General features: G+C 42.4%; 1 protein-coding gene across 2 annotated transcripts in view; it reads left to right on the top strand.

The window, feature by feature from the left end:
* Positions 1–17,537, top strand: part of ADAM12 (ADAM metallopeptidase domain 12) — a 164,921-nt gene that overhangs the window by 104,902 nt on the left and 42,482 nt on the right. For both annotated transcript variants that reach the window (XM_030453107.1, XM_030453109.1), the window contains exons 6-11: positions 5,251–5,434; positions 9,652–9,717; positions 10,535–10,606; positions 12,392–12,561; positions 13,644–13,728; positions 16,451–16,599. In XM_030453107.1, the coding sequence (XP_030308967.1) occupies positions 5,251–5,434; positions 9,652–9,717; positions 10,535–10,606; positions 12,392–12,561; positions 13,644–13,728; positions 16,451–16,599 (726 nt within the window). The remainder of the gene's footprint in view (positions 1–5,250; positions 5,435–9,651; positions 9,718–10,534; positions 10,607–12,391; positions 12,562–13,643; positions 13,729–16,450; positions 16,600–17,537) is intronic.

The raw sequence follows: 17,537 nt of genomic DNA, 5'->3' as shown, positions 1-17,537 counted from the left end.
AAATGCCCTTTAGGGATCACCTTCAAGTGTTGAAGGCCAGGTTGGATGGGGCTTGGAGCAACCTGGGCTGGTGGAAGGAAGGATTTTACAGGTGTCCCTCCCCATGGCAGGGACTTGGAACCAGATGATTTTTAGGGTCCTTTCCAACCCAATCCCAGTCTGGAATTCTGATACCACACATGTAGAGAAACCCAGCAGCGAGGAACTCCTCTCCCTCCATCCTGAGCATCATGAGAACAACATTCCAGGGCCCCAAGCTCCAATTCTCTATCTTTTCACCCAAAATACCCATGGGATCCCACCCTTGATTTAAGAAGCTCCAGCATTAATTATGAACTGAAGGTCCTGTAGGTTTTTAGGTGGCACATGAGCTCTGCACAGCCTTTCTGTCTGTGGGCAGAGACAGGCTTAATGGGAATATGTGGTGTGTAAGCATGACAGCCCTCTGTAGTCTAATTAATTTCTTACAAACTGAAAACATCTGCATTCCTCTTCCAGCAGTAATAGAGCTTTTTATTGGTATTGTTTAGAATTGAGTATAACTTTGAGCTTCATTAAAACCAAATGTTTAATTGCACTCATGGATATCAGATTTATTGATTTACTTAACTCTCCCCGTATAGTGCAGCAGAATAATATATCACAGTTTCATATAATTCTGTCCTAGCCAAGTTTTACTTCAGCATCACAATTTCTCAGACAAGTATGCATTGATGGTTTATGTTGGCAGGGCCTTTGCTTCTGCTGACAAGTTGGAAAAGAAAAATCCCATTTATATTTGGAGATTTCCTAAAGCCTGCTGATTTATAAAATACAACTGGCCTGGCATTAGGTTGGGGAATTTTTTTGTTTCTTCCTTTTTAAGAGAGAAAAATTTCACATTTTTCTTTATTCACAACTTAAATAGTGAAATTATTCCTCAAATTGCATCTCCTTAATTGAGACACTACACAGCAATAATTAATACAAAATTAATTAGGTTTTCATTCCTTTATCCTTGAGATGGAGGGAGTCCTCCCATTGCAGGACACATCTCACATTCACGTTCCCCATGTGTCCATATGGCACATCATGGCATACAGCAGGCAAATCCCAACGTCTTGGTGGTGTTTGGAGGTGATGAGGAGCAATGTGGATGTGGTTTATTTGGTGCTGACCACCAGGCATGAGCAGGGTTCAAACCCTCTTGAGAGAGAGTTAAATCTTAGCTCAGGCTCAAGACCACACTGAAGCTGCTTCCAAGTTGGCTTGGAGCCTCTGAAATTCTGTCTGGACAGACTGGATGATATAGATTTTTATTTTTCCCCTCCCTCTCTGCTCCCAGTGATGAAAAGGACAGCACAATAGGGGTTGAATTATCTTTGGTCTTTCCTGCCTGCCTCATTTGCAAGATCTTCCTGACTTCCCAGCATCAGCATGGTTTGGGACTGGGGGAAACACCGATGCCATGAATTAGATTGTTATTTCAAAAAAAAATAATTTATTTCATATTCCAAATATTTATAAGCATGGGAATTCTGATAGCCTTTAAAGTAGAGGTAATGTTGGGAATCCCACAGATTTCAGTAGGAGAAATTGGGATTGAAGAATCACCACTGCTCAAGCACTCTGAGTTGCCAAAATCCTGTTTAGGTTCCTTCTGTAATTTTTGGTGAGGGATCTGTAGTTTAATATCCTGTCCATTTGCCACGTTGGAAAACAGTCTAATATTTAACATCAGTGCCTCCAGAAAACTGGAAAAGTTGCATGGCCCTGGTTTTTGGGGAACAGAGGCTGACTCAGGAGTGTGGAGAACCTTTTTCAAGAGGAAGTCAGAGAAATAGTGTAGGAGTAACAGTGGCTTTTTTGAAACACCTGCACAGAAATGTGGAAAAAAATGGAGGGAAAAAGTAGTTCATGGATTTATTTTATTTGCATCAAATTCTTAGTACTGCGTGACTGGTAGGTATTGTTCATCTAAGCCTGCCACACCAAAAAGGAGAGAAACCAAAGCTTTGGACTAGTTACATTTTTAAGGTGCTGTGCTTGGCACTGCTCAGTGGGAGAAAATGCAATTGTAAGGAAAAGAGAATTAGTCAAAAACAGGGAGCTGGCCAAGATAATTCATATTTGATATTCATTATCTTATTACAGATGGTCACAAGCCAGGTGCTGATATCCTGTAGGCAGCACTCAAAGGATAAATGTGTGCATTAAGTGAAAAATATATTTTCCTTTATGCTGAATCTGCAGATTATGTATTTATTTTTTTTTTTTACCATGAGATTGCTTCATATGCAAAGGTGGAACTGGTCTGAAAGGCTCTTGCTGCCACTTGGGATGGGAGCCTCAGTGGCAACTTGTATTGGCTGCCCTGGCTCTGGTGTGTTTGGTTGAAACCAAAATTAAGGATTCTGCTCTCTGATCATTTGTCCATTTCCCCTGCAGCTAAAGAAAGGGATATATAAAAAAAAAATTACTTGAGGCAGTAGCTGGGTATACAAGGGGTGCTTTGGAAACCTGGCAGTGATTTGTGGCACGTTTTAGGTCTGAACTCTTGACACCATGGTGCTGGCTTGAAAAATTATTCAAGTCTCTCTATATTTTTAAGTTAATGTTCTAAGCAGGGTAAAGTTTAACATGAAAAATAAAAGCCTTCGTGGCTTTCTGTTGGTTTTGAGTTGTCAGGGAAGGGAGATGGTCAGGCTGGCCTGCTTCAAACAGTGACTAATGGACTTCAGCCTCCATCCCTGGTTCCAGCTGCCTCCAAAATGAAATGATTAATTGCACCAAGGGAAGACAACAATCCTTATTTGATTGGGCTGATCAGAGAGCTGCTGATTATCTGAGTAAAGGGAATAGGTTGTCCTAGTTTCCTGAATTCTCAAGGGAAAAGGCAGATCTGAAAATAATTTAGAACTGGAGGGTGGAAGGTGACTGAAGTGATGGGGTGACCTGCTCAGAGGTCTCTCGTATGCCATGCACCAGATAGTGTAGCCTGGCTGGAGCTACAGGGGTTGCTATGATAAATCAGCCCTGTTTTCCAGCTGCTATCCATCACACACAGCATGCCTGGCTGGTGGGGACATAATCTATTTTACCTGATATGCCAAGGAAGCTGCAAATGAATTATCAGCCCCTGATTCTTGGTTCAGCTCAGCAGAGCAGTTTCCTGCCAGTGCTGTTGCCCAGCCTTTAATTTCGTGGGTTTCAAATTGTTTGTTTTGTGGATTTTTTTTCTCTTGGACTTGAAGCTGTTCTAGTTAACAGTTAGATCATCAACTGTGGCCTTGGTTGCTAATGAAGTTCTGTAGCAAAACTGTGCAGTCAGCTTGGAATGAAAATTTTGGTTAACTGGTTAGGAGTAAAAAGCTTGGGGTTTCTTCACCATACCCTACTCAGAATAGAATATCTAGGGTAGGCTTTTCCTAATTATTTTTATTTTAAAATCAGTCTTTATGGTGTTGTTAACCTGCTTCTGGGCCCTTCCTCTTTTCCCTTCTTTTTAGCTTGCTGCAGAAGACTTGTAGAGAGACATGTATCAGTTTCACTGTGTTGTAGTATCTCCCCTTTGCTGCAGCACAGGCAGAAATAAAAAGAGCAGACACTTCCCCTAGACCACAAAAGACACATTAATAAAATACAGCCAGCTTTGGGCTGATGGTGACTGCTGGGGAATAGCTTATACAGACAGCAGAGTGCAGCTGAGAGGATGAACTGAGGAAGGATCCTTTGGCCCATTAAAGGTTTCATGGAATTCCAGGTGGGTAGATTGTAATTATTGCTGCTGAAGCTTTGCCAGTGCTGAGGCATTCTTGTTTTCATAATGTCAAGACAGGGAAGAAATTAGTAATGCAGTGTACTACTCAGTGTAGTGTCTAGGTGATGAATTCCTACAACACCCTGTAAGCAAATGCTCAGCCCTGGATTAGAAAAGAGAAATGAGGTTTCAGTGGTGCCTTTGTTTGGTCACAGTTACCCAACAAAACCTGGTGTGTTCAATGTAGGGATTACCTTGGGGTCTCCTGGGTGGCAGGCAGCATGTGCTCGAGTGCAGGGTAGACACAGAATGTTAAATCCCTTTCTCTTACAGCAGTTTTCCCTCTCTGTACACCTACTTCATGCCTTCTGGCCAGCCCTGATGTGCAGGAGAGCAGTCTTCTTACTCTGTGCTCCCCTTCTTGCATGATGATTCCAGCAGAATTGTTGGGGATTGTCCCACTCCATGCCACAGAGAACTAAAAATCCCATCCCAGCATGGGACAGACCATGGATCCCCACATCCCACTAACTCTGTGTCTGTGCTGAGCTGACAGAGCAGTCTGGTGCCCACAGCTTCCTCAGCAGGAGGAACTGGGAAGATATTCAGCATTTTGTCAACTGTGCTTTATTTTAGCAGCATAGAATAATGGGGCAGGACCTAGCACAAGAACCCAGACATGGCTGTTGGGTGAATTCTCTGCAGTTTTGGATTAGAGGCAGCATCCAAAGCCCAGAATTGGCTGTGTTGTCCTTGGTTCTTCCACACGTGCCTTGGAGCAAGGTCTTGTATCTCTACCTAAATCCTGATTCCCTCTTTACAAAGTGCAGCTCAGAGTAGAGCAATAAGAGCACTCTCATGGAAGAGAAGATCCTTGAGAGCCTGAGAGAGCAGGTGGTATTCCTGTAAAAATTCTTATTTTGGGGAGTAAAACCTCTTACCCCGGAACCCAGTGTTAAATATACCTGAGCTTCATTCTGCTGCCTCTCTGTGCCATATTTAATAATCCTTTTGGATACTGCAATACCTCTTCTGTCTGGTAGCACTGATTCTTGCATCAGCATTTGGTTTAAAAGCTCTAATACTGACTGCAGGTGATAATGAATATTTTCACCCTGTACCTTTCCTTACAAAAGGATTTTCACCACGTTTTTGTCCCTTCCTGCTTGCCACAGGCCCTCAGAAGTGCACACACCATGACCCCACTCAGCAATGGCAATGCAGCACTGGGAGAAGGGGAAATGCATAAAAAAACAAATGTAGTTTTGCTCTACAGTGCAGCACTTCAGAGAAGTAGCATTTTCTTTGAGGTATAGCTTTTAAAGTATAGTGTGCTGCAGTGAGAAACAGAGAGCTTTGATGTTTCCTGCCTCACCCAGCCATGGCATCATAAATCAACATTTTGCTTTTTCATCTTCAATCGTTATTAAAACCTGTTGTAACTTGGTTGTAGCCAGACATCCTTTAGCTCTTGAAACCCACACTCCTTACTCTGTTCTCTTCTGCAACAGGGGAATTATTGTCTTTGAAAACAAGAGCTACATTCTGGAGCCATTAGAAGGTGCTACGAGTGAACACAAGATCTACAGAGCAGAGAATCTGAAAATAGCCCCAGGAGCTTGTGGCCACCAGCTGGACATCTCTGCCATCAGGGCTGGGGACAATGACACATCCCCTCGTTCTCAGGCTGGCAGGGTAGGTGGATGATGCACTTTTATGTTTCTGCTTATCTCTAGTAACATTTCCACCATAAACTCTGCTGCTCTGAATTCCTACCGAGCAAAACATGAACTGTTTGGCATCACGTTCTTCAGTGCATGCTTAAAATCAAGCATATGCTTAAACAATTTGCTAAATCATGCTTGCATAACTTGATTTTTTACTTTTTTTTTTTTTTATCATGAGATAGCACAGAAAAACTTATGATTTCATATTAAAATATCAGATTTAGGTTTGTGTACTATAATAACAAGAATTTAAGACCCCATAAGAAGACTGAGCAATGCCTGGAAAAGTCCTTGCCCACCCAAGAAGGAAGAGAACATGGTAGCTGTGATGCTTTGCTAGTATTAGGGTTTGAGCCTTTACATTCTAGTAGGGAATTATCTTCTGCAGACAAAAAGAATTGTCACCATATTATTTTCTAGATGTGTTATTGCAGTTGTGGCTGTGGAGGAAGAAATGCACTCAATCTGAAATGCATCTAGCTAATGGAATTTGCAGAACATTAAATGAGCTAAAATTCAGGAAGAGGATGTGTTGTAGCAAGTTCATATTGGATGAGGATGGTAGAAAAGTCTGCTTTAGATGTTCAGCATTTACACAGTGACACAAATCTACCCTCAGCATTTATTAAACATCACATATTGGGGTTTATACTTAGATGTACTACTAAGCCCTTGCATGAAGTTAACTGTTAAGAAAAGCAACTTAAATGGCATCCTACATGTTAGTTATGTAGTGGAATTAAGCTATTTTACATTTTAGGAATATTAAATATTACATTTAATGCATCAGCATTTCCTACCCCACTTTCTGGGCTCAGCCTATTTCTGAAAATGTGTGCTGGGTGAAAGCATTGGAGAAAAGTGCTTTTCCCAGTTTGATTAAGGCTGCCCCAAATCTTTGTGACTTTTGACTGAAGTTCAGGGAGGCAATCAATGCAACACAAGGCAACTGAAATAAAAGATGTGGATGAAACCCAGCTGATACAATCAAAGCAATTTTACTCTTCCCCTCATGGTTCTCACATTCTGCTGCTGGCTTCAGCTCCCTGCCAGAATTCACCTGAAATATCAGAAAAATATTTTTGCTGCACTTCAGTGGCCATAATTATTAAACCTGTCAACAGTCACCTAATATATGTAATGAGTATGTTGGCTGTGCTTCTAATGGATGGATTCTGAAAGGTGTCAAGTGTAATGTGTGGAGGGAATTTTCACATTTCAGCCTGAGTAAGTGATGAGGATATACTGAATAAAGATGATGGTGAGGTATGGAGACATAAAGGATGCTCCACATTGCACTGGGTGGCAGAAATCTAGTCTCAGATTCAGGGTGTGATGAAAATTCCTGGTTTCTTGGCAGGGACTGAGAGGAGCTTTTTGTTTGTTCTTTTCCCCTGACCCTTCCCTCACCCACCTGCACTAAATTCTTACAGAACAGGGCTGAAAAGTGAGGTGAATGTATCACAGTTACACTATCATTTGGCTTTGATTGAAATGCAGAGAAATGGTGGGACAAAAAATAGCCTCATCTTCCCAGATCCAAAGAGGAGACATCCTAGAGCACACCAGGGAATGCAGCAGAGCTGTGCAGACACCTCCTGCCCCACCAGAACTGGGTCTCTAGGAACACTGGGTCACTTCATAAGAACTCAGTGGGCCCTCAAATTGCAGCAGTGTTTGCCAGCTGTGCTCTTGTGAGCTAGAGTCCTAGGGAATGCCAGCCTGCTGTGTAAGACAAACCTTGCAGTGGGGCTTTTTTTCTCTGTAGCCATCACAAAAAAAAAGGCATTTTGGTGAAGCCCAGAGGAGGCAAGAGACCCACTTGGTGCAGCCAGGGAGGAAGAGAGAGGCTGCAGCAGTCAGTGTGAATCCAAACCATGCACATTCCCAGGGAAAGTTGGGGCATGAGGAGGAATAGCTACAGCAGTTTGGTGATGGGATCAGGTGTGGTGGAAGCAGGGGGGGGAAAGGCAGGAGTGAGGGGAGCAGAGCATCCTCTCTGCCCCGATATCGGTCTCTCCTGGCTCTGCTCTTGGCTTCCATTGGAATTCTGAAGGATTAACTCATGCAGGGGGTTGTGCACTGGTGCAGTTGGCTGGAGAAAGGAAGCTGGTCATTTTAGGGTTATTTTATGAATAAATATTGCATCCAAGGAGTGCACATAGCCATTGGGCAAATGGCAGGTAGGGATTCATTATGCCAGGCAGTTGCCAGAGGCTCACATGGTTGTTCCCTGCTAGCCAGTTGCTCTCGGGCTGAATCTCTCCAATCCAGACAGTTTTAGTAAAAAAAAAAAAAATAGTTTGCTGACTGATGTACCAGAGCTCTTCTTGTAGCTTTTGTACCTGGATTTTCAGGTCTCGTTTTTCACCCCTCGTTTGGGAAAAGACTGAAGGTACCTTGAGGGTATATCTCTGATCAGGACAACATAACAAATTTCAGGTTTAATGTTGGACTTTTAGTGTCTGGGATATCAATTCCCCCACAAACAACACCCACATGGTGATTTGCCTCATCTGGCATCTCCCTCGTGTCTGATATATTTTGCAGAGAGGCAAATCCAGTTCTGCCAGAGCACTGGAGGTTCCACTGGGGTCTACTGAGATGTGGAATGCTCTTTGTATTGCATCTGCTGCTGTCCCCAGAGCTGCAGGAGGGGACACACTGGCTCCTTGGTGTCCCATGTCACCAGGCACTGCTGATGACCTGGGTGGGCACAGGCACCAAGTCTGGGCACACACCTTGACCCCATGGTGATGACAGAGAACCCAAGTACCAGGAGAAGTTGGAAGAATGTCTACCTGACCTCCTACTAAGTGTAAACCTGTGAAGTGTTTCTATCAGTGATGTTTAGTTCATTAATGGTGTCTTTTACTGCTTTCTCTCTTCATAAATACTGCCCAAATGGAGCTCAACATTTTTTTTTCCAGTTACTGCCATTTGAAGGCTGTGTCACACTGTGAAATGTGAGTTTGAAAGTCAGAGTTTCTAAAGGTTACATCTGTCCCTTCCCTCTTAGCACCACGCTTGCAAAACACTCTTGCTCATTAATCTGCAGATAACAAAGAGGAACTCGTGGGTGATGAGAAGAAAACTTTGTGAAATTTGGCTGGCAGGTGACATCCAGGACTGTGACTTTGCTTCCTAGGGGATCATGTGGTTATCCTTGGAACAGTTTGTGTTGGAAAGCTTGAGTCATGCTTTAGGTTATAGGGCACCAGTTGAGTTCAAGACATCGTGGTCATTAATAGGTCATACATCTGCTTCAGCTCCTGAAGTTCTGGCATGGAGCTCAGATGCACTGCTGAGCTCTCTTTTCCCTAATTGTCTTATTCCAGAAAGAAGGGAGGAATGATGGAACAGATGCTCAGCTGCTGTAAATCACAGAGCATGTACAGGCATCAATAGGTCACTTGAGTTTAGGGGAGCAGAGGAGCTGAGGTGTGATCAGATCTATTGCAAATCATTTTTGCTTCTTCGGTGAGCTTTTTGCAACCAATTACTATGATTTTCTTAGATATGCATTTAGAACTGCAAGAAGCATGACTGGCTGTTTTATATGAACACACATCCAGAATTTAATGTATGCCTTCTCTTTTTACAGTATTAGTTTGCTTCCTCAGACACCGACAGTTCATTTTGATTTCTTTTTCCTGCAGTGTTTGTTCCCAGGTTTTCCTCCCTACATAATTTATCATTTGATTGCTTGATCTCTCCTCTGCTTCACTCAATATCCCTTTATCTCTCATTTTTCTTAGTAGCCAGCTTGCCTGTTGCCTGAAATGTTTGCTGGGAGTCATCTACTCGTTGCTTTAAATGTACCTTGAAAATAGCAAAGGTCTTTCTGTGAGAGGTGATATTCTCCTGTGAGGGAAGATAACTCAAAGGAGGAGAGAGGCTTTGCACCACTTTCCTGCTTGCTGTGATCAAATCCTGGGCTTTCTTTTCCTAGAAGTCCCACATAGATTATTTCTGTGGTGATGGATCAAAGGGAAACCTCCATGAGGAGAAGAAATACAATAAAAATCTGTATGTAGTGAAATCTTTAGAAATCTGAGATGAGCATCTCCTCTGGTGAGCACTTTGTTGGACTGAGGGGGAGCTGATTCCAAGGGTCACTTATTGCAAAAACAAAATACTATTTTCATCTTCTTTTTTCTTTTTTTTTTTTTTTTGTTTTGGCAGTACAAGAGGGAGACTCTGAAGACAATGAAGTACGTGGAGCTTGTTATCGTGGCAGATAATCGGGAGGTAAGAAAAGTTATGGGAAGCAGGGCTGGGAAATGAGTAGCTCAGTACAGCTCCCATGGTATTGCAGTTAATGTGCTTCAGACAGTGAGATGGGGGCTTCCAAAATAAAGTTTCTGCCCTCATGAGGGTAAAGCAATGGAAGGGTCTGCTGAGCTAGGGGGATGCTCATAGCCAGTTGTAAATGGTTTCTTTGCAATACTCCATAAGGAATTTGATTCTCAAATAATTGGGAGATTTGGGAAACACAAATTGACTGCCCAGGATCTCCTTGTAGTTAAGTCTTTATGATAGTTTTCTCTGACTCTGCCTCTGGTGGGACCATCCCTGTTTGGAGGCCACTGTAGCATCCTGCACGTGCTTTTGAAGCAGCACTTCCCCATCACGTTGCTGAGGCACAACTTCCCTTCCTGGTGGTTTGCAAAGACACCTTCAAAGCCAGTAACCAGCACTGGCTGTAGAAATGTTCTAGGGAGTTGAATGGCCATTCAAATCCTGATTTGGATTATTTTAATACTTATATTTTTACTTTTTTGTCCTCTTGAGCACTGCTAGTTAGGGAGTTATGCTACAGAAACAGGGAACAGCTACAGAAGGGGTTTTTCTCTCTCACTAAACATCATCCCCTGAAAGATCCCTATGTTAAATCTTTTCCTGAGAACCAAAATCCTGTCCTGTGAAGCCAAGAGGATCTGCTATTATTCTTTGGTTGTTCTGTGTTAGCCCCAAACATCGCCACACTACTGGCAGAGTCACTGGGTGGTGGGGGGAAACTCTGTGGTCTTTGTGCTGCTGGTACATTGATCCTTTACATCCCAAGTTTCAGAGACAAGGCAAGGATGTGGAAAAAATTAAGCAGAGGCTGATAGAAATTGCAAACTATGTCGATAAGGTAAGAACATGAGCATTATTTCACTTTTTTTTCCAAACTTACTATGCTTTCTCAAAGATATTGCCATGAAATGTCTTTTCTTCTACTAGTAAATTAAGAAAGCTTCTAAAGCTTCAAAATTATGCTCTCAGGAAAAGAAGAGCTTTTCTTAGAGTTTTATGGGTAAGAATAAGTCACGCATTTCTAGTATTTCCTTTCTTTCTAGGGTCCATGTCCCCATCATGCCCTCCCAGTGCATCCACCCTGCTCAGACCAGCAGCTTTCCCAACCCTTATGCACCCCCCATATCCAAGAGCTAACCCTGCTTATCCTAATCCTCCAGGATTTCAGATTGCTGCTTCCCTGCAGTCAACAAACCCAAAAAAATAAAGTTCAGCCTTTCTTGTTCCCTTCACCATTCCAAGCTGTGAGCTCTGCTCTGCTCTGAGCTCATGAACCACATCTGGGGTGCAAACATCTGTGGCTGCACTGTTCCAAAGGACATGGATAATGCAGCCCAAGGATTTTAGTAACCTGGGAAGAGGGTGGGGATAATCAGATGGGGAACATTCCATAGGATAGGGATTATTTTGGGGAGGAATTTGAAGTCCTTTGTGGCATTAAGGGATGGTCCAATTGTAAGGCCAACAAGGGGCACAGTCAGTAAGATGTATGGCCCAAAGAGGATGGGAGAATTAAAAATATGAGGGGCTTCAGGTTGAGTGAGAGCAATAAGAAATAGATGTACATTGGATTTTCTTGTATATAAATTAATTTTTTGACAATTAACAAGAAATGCTAAGAGTCCTGTATGGTGCTTTTTGAACAAATTCAAGTTTATTTTTCTTATGACCAGAACGTATTAGGAGTCCAGTACTGAAATTACAACTGAAGGGACTCTTCATTTAGCTGAGAACAGATCAAGTGATACTTCAAGCACAATAACTCAAGGAGAAGCATTCTTGATTACAAACAAGCTGCTGAAGACACCTTCACCTCTTCCATAATTGTCTTGCTGACTTATAGCTGGAGGACAGGTGGTTCTACGTTACCTGCTCAAAATTAATCTTGCATGTTCTAATCTATTTGTGTTTCATGCTTAATTTATGCTCAGCAAATGCCAGTGTTATCCAAAGGACTGCAATGCATACAAACAAGGCAAAGATCTAGCACATGCTTTGCTCAAGCTGTCAGCCAAAGCTGGGCTTGATGGATTCTTGAAGCCTTCTTCCCATTAGTCTCCCATTAGAACTGTTCTCTCTGCTCCATCACTAACGCTGCTGTGGCTGCCCTCTTGTAGGGGATTTACCAGTGGGATACCAGTGGATGTTTTCCACTAATATCACTTGGTTTGCTCTGCTGTGAGCAAGAGTTGATGCCTCTGGCTAAACGTTCAGCTCCTGTTTGGAGCCTCTGTGTCTTGGATTGCCTTGGGGGATCTGCCATGGAGAGAGGCATCTGGCAGAGCACCAAGGGTGTGCAGAAAGTGGAGGACATGTGAAGGGAGTTGCAGTGTTTTGTCCTGAAGCAAGACACCAGAGTTGGGGACATCAAGAGGCAGCCAATCTCTGCATCTCTTTGGATGCCATCTGGGTATTTAGTCAGGTCAGAACTGTTTGCTGGATTTTTGGAAATATTTTGGTTTGAGTCCTCAACAGGTGTTCATTTTGCCCTGGAGGAAGAGGTCATTTAAGCCTCTTCAGGAAAGGTACACATGCACACCATGCTTCAGTTGAAATATTCTAATCCAAGGGGGTCTAAAATGAGTTGCAGACACATTCCTATTTTATTTTTTTTTCTCATTAGTTCTATAGGCCACTAAATATTCGAGTGGCCCTGGTGGGAGTGGAAGTTTGGAATGACATGGATAAGTGCTCTATTTCTCAAGACCCTTTCACCAGCCTCCATGAGTTCCTGGACTGGAGAAAACTAAAATTACTACCTCGTAAACCCCACGACAATGCCCAGCTGATAAGGTAGACTTCACACCACTTTTAATATTGCCTGGGATTTCAGTGCTTTGGGAAAAGCTGTACTGAATTCTTCCCCAGCTGCTGAGCTGTTGGGAGGAACATCTGTGCTCCTCAGGGTTTTTTCTTTCCCCTCTGCAAGCATCAAACATAAAAGGACTTTGCAGGGCTCTTCAGCAGGTGTTTGACATGAATTTCCTTCCACAGCTCTGCAATAACCCTGTTACTTTTAGGCCCTTCCTGATTGCAGCTTGTGTAGAAGTGTGGGTATGGATTGAGCTGGTAAATACTTTAGGTGGGAATTTACAAATGGTCTCAATCTAAATTGTTACTGAAAAAGGCATCCCAAGTGGAGGGACAAGGGGACACTGTGTGAATGAAGCCTTTTTGATGGCAGAAAAAACTGAAAAATGAAATCTTGCACACCTTTTACCCTGCTGCTGTTTCCTGGATTAAAGGAATTCAGTAAACATGCTTAAAGTAGAAACACTCTTTAAAACAAAGGAAGAGAAACACCTCCTTCTTGAACCAAGCATCATTTTGATCAGTGAACTGTCCTGATACTACACAGATAAACACACCTGACATCTTAGTAATTCAAAGGAGCTCTTTACTCTTTATGTAGCCATTCTAACATTAACTGTGTAGGAACAGGGTGAGCCCTTCCCCACTGTCCCACACAAGAAGTTTTATTACCCTCCAGCTATAATACTTTGTTTGGGAGGATTACATTCTAGGCTGTGTATTACAGCAAGCAGCATATAGAGGAAACTAAAATAAAAAAACACACTAAAATAACCCTTCTTTGAGCTAGAGACACTATCTTTCTATTTCTATTCCCAGTTTCAGCCAGGAAGAAAAGAAAGGAAAGGAGGGTCCCCACAGGAGGGTGACCAAATGGATCTTTCTCTTGGCAGGGATGGTGTCAGATGAGGGAGTTGGGTGCCTGACCCCTGCCTCTCATTGCTTCCCACCTGCAGACAGCTGACACCTTTGAAATGGGTCTTTCTTTTGGTTTGGGACCAAAACTGAAAAGTTTTGGGTGTATTTTGGCTCTGACTGGTGATTCTGTGATCCTCCTCCTGCAGTGGGGTGTATTTCCAAGGGACAACCATTGGCATGGCACCCATCATGAGCATGTGCACGGCGGAGCAGTCCGGAGGGGTGGTCATGGTAAGTGGTCCAAACCCTGCTTTTCTGCCTGCTCTCAGGGGTAGGGGACACCCTCGTCTTCCTCCAGTTCTAAAAGAAATTCAGAGAGGGGAGAGCAGGCATCTGAGCATCAGAAGCTTTTGGTGTAGCAAAACCATTATATTTCAGTTTCACTGTGCTGGTTCTGTTGCGTTGTAGCAAGGCCAAACCAAAGCTGACATTAAAGGAGGTCTTTGACACTTGATTCAGTCTTTATCCTTCTGTTTCCAAAGACTGCCAACTAAATTCCTGGATTTAAAAGCAAAATATTGCTGCGTGGTTGTTAAAAACATGGTGTTCCCACTCATGTCAAGCTTCTGTTGCCTTCAGTAGGAAATTAAGAGGCAAGGCTGGAACTGGGGCATTTCCATTGCACTGAATGGCTTAAATGAAATAAAACTGTGATTTGGGAAACTTAATCCCTGCAGGTGAGGGAAACTGCATGGGCAGTAGCAGGATTGGGGGGTTTGCCTGTCCTGGAGCTGTAGGTGAGAAGATTTTTTTATTCTGATGTGATCTGTTGCTCAGGGGATGGAAGCAGAGTTCAGCTGAAAGCAGCTGCATGTTTTGTGCAACAGCTTATAATGGCTTAGCAGTAGATGGTTTCTTATTCAGTGGTTGTGAAACTGTTGGGTAATGACTTTTACTGCCTGGTGGAATAAATCAGTCACATTGCTATTCATTTCTTTAGTCCTTGTGATACTTAAATGGTCTCAGCATCAAATGGGACATGTCACTGTTTGTTTTGATAATCTTCATTTATGCTGTCTTCAAATAACCTCTTTTGCTGAGACATCACATTCCTTGTTTTAAAAACCCTCTCTAGAAACTGATAAAATTGCATTCCAAGTGGATCTGAACAAGTAATGAGAACCTCATGGGCTGTGATGATTGTTTGCTTATTCAGGACCCAAATTACATTTCAGATCATTTCTGGCTCCAGTTTGGGAGTGGACTGTGTGAATTCTTAACTGATTTATTTATTTATTTATTTATTTGCCAGCTTTAGAGGTATTCAAACAAATATGATCTCTCTTTATAAGAAAGACTGGAAAATGAAGAAAAGCTGAGCTTGGCTTGTTGGCTGTCTGGGTAGTCCAAAGCTTAGGGGAGTTTCTGCCTTGACCCCATAGCCCTGATTTCAAGGCATCACTCCAGTGTGCTGCTGGGAAATGATATGGAATTATAGTATTGTTTTCTTAATCTTCAGTCCTGGCTTGTTTTCCAGTTGAGTGAGAGGTTGTGCTCTTTTTATGACATGAGGTCGGGTTACATAGAATTATCTAAATATTTCATAAATTACTACAAATACAAAGAGAAATCGTGACCCCTATCCTGGTAAGACATCTCCAGATGTAGGTATTGTGCAGGACTATAGGTTTTCTTCATTCTTATAGATTATTTTGCTGCTTAGCTTTACTTTTCTTTTCCTAGGACAGGTTTCACAGCTTCTTTCAGTGAAGAGGCAGCTGAGAATCTAACTGGACACAAACTGCCTGCTGTGTTAGTCCCAGAATTTTAAAATTCAGGAAAACTGAAACACCATCTTTTGTCAAAAGATAGAGTTCTTCTGAGTTTATTCCAAATGCAGGAGTAGTTTCTTGTTTTCATCATGACTGTATTCACTTCTTGATTGTTTTCTGTTTGAGAAATGCTTTACTAAAATATCTTGACTCTACCCCAAGTCATGTATGGAGGGCTTCATCAACATACAGCTATTTTTTAGACAATTTTACCTTTCACATCATTTTTTTTTTTTCATGAAGTTTGACTTAGATAATACTAAATGTATTATGTAAACTGAATATATTCATATATGCTTTTAGAGCAGGCAGCTGTACATAGTAATTCCATTTACTGACTGATAAATAGTGGATCATGCATTTATATTACATGCTTATGCATTTAGGGAAAGCTTTCATATGGGTACAGTGGAAGTTTTCTTCCCACAAAGAAAATTATGGATGTGGAAAGGTCTCTTACTTGTAGTTAAGCCAAAGCATCAGTCAGATCAGCCTGTAATTAAGACAGTGCAGTGAATTTCTCAGCAACAACTATCACAAAAATTGGCATTTAAACAAGGCTTAGTGTTAATATTTCAGTTTTGACACTCAGAACATGTAGAATATTCACTGCTGTTAACAAGAGGCCATGGAAGATTTTGACTTGCTTTGTCCTTTCATTTTAAAAAGCTTTGCAAGGGTGTTTGATCTTTTTTACAAAGCTTGTGAAATCTCAATTTTATTTTTTTTTTTATATTAAAGAAGCTCTCTGATGAATACTGAACAGATCATGTGAAGTTTCTTGCTTCATGAAGGGTCTTCTCACTTTTCCCTCATCACACTCATCCTCTCCCATGCACGGTTGCCCTTTTCCAACCCTCCCCATCTGGGGGACTGAGGAATTCTGAGTCTGGGGGATTGATTGGGCAGGGGAATTTTAAGCCTTAAATAAAAAAATGGCCCAAAGCTGCCCCATCATCTCAAATACCCAACGTGCTGGGGAAACTGGGTGGCTTGAAATCCCCACTCTGCACTCAGCATAGGTTGATTAATTAAAAATTGTGTTCATTTAACAACAGAGTAACTACAGCTTATAACATTCCAAAGGACAGGCAACAGGACCTTAGAGGGGAATGTGTATTAGCATGGATTTTATGTTTTATTTTATATGTTTATGTGGTTTTGGTTTTTTTTTTTCTAAGGATCACTCAGAAAACCCTCTTGGTGCAGCAGTCACCCTGGCTCATGAACTGGGACACAATTTTGGAATGAACCACGACACCTTGGAGAGGGGCTGTAACTGCAAAGCATCCACTGACAAAGGGGGCTGCATCATGAACCCCTCCACTGGGTAAGTGAGGAGCTGAGAGTTGGAAATTTTCTGTTTCATTTTGCACCTCGGGAACATTTAGCAAAAAATAAGGAAAGGAAATCTAGCAGGAAAAAAAAAGGAAAACCTTTTCAACACCTGTCAAATCCCCTTCAAGCTGAAACAACTCAACTTCTTATCTGAGCATGACAAGTACCATGGGACTTTCCTATATCCATGCTACCAGGATGAGAGACAAATGTTCCATAAGGAACTGGTGAATTTAAAAAGAAATAAAAAAACCCAAACTTCATTGCTAGTGTTGAATCAGGGCTTCATCTTCTCTCAGTCAGAGCAGGAACTGAGCAGCATCCCAAGGCCAAGACTGAGATGGATTTGGAGGAAATAAAGCACAGGAGGAAATATATAACTATGAGACCCTCTGTAAGGGCTTTCCCTTGTGCAGAGGAGGTTTTTAGTTGTGCACAAACTTTTGCATTTTTGTTGTCAGCATGTAGCAGGATTAGCAGGGGAGCAAATCAGATGTGTGAGGTTGGGGGCGTCAGGGCTCTGCAGTGGCCAGAGGGAGATCTTCCAAGCAGGGATAGAAGATGCTGCAGGAAATAAAGGCAGCAAACTCGTGATCCTCTCTCTGGGTCAGTGCTGAAGGGTTGCTGAGGTGGTGATACAGGCAGGATGCCACAGGAAAAGACACAAAAAAGTACAGGCATCATGACCATGGGGATGAGTTACAGCTTATTTCTCTGTATTTCTAAGGCACTGTCAGGAATGGAACAATATAACGAGTGGGTTCTCTGTGTCCATCTTCAGATGAGAACAGAGAGGATTAAATTGAAGTAAGAGATTTTCCAAAGCTGGGAGTGGTGAGCTGGGCTGTGCAGAAGTGTTGCTGCCTCTGACTGGAAGCTGGTAGGAAGCAGCTGGATAAATGTCTGTCGGTGTCGTGGAGGTACAGCTGG

The sequence above is a fragment of the Calypte anna genome, chromosome 6 (assembly GCF_003957555.1).
Source record: "Calypte anna isolate BGI_N300 chromosome 6, bCalAnn1_v1.p, whole genome shotgun sequence".
NCBI classification, from domain to species: domain Eukaryota; kingdom Metazoa; phylum Chordata; class Aves; order Apodiformes; family Trochilidae; genus Calypte; species Calypte anna.
Note: the sequence above shows the minus strand (reverse complement) of the source record. Positions and strands in the feature narration are given on the sequence as shown.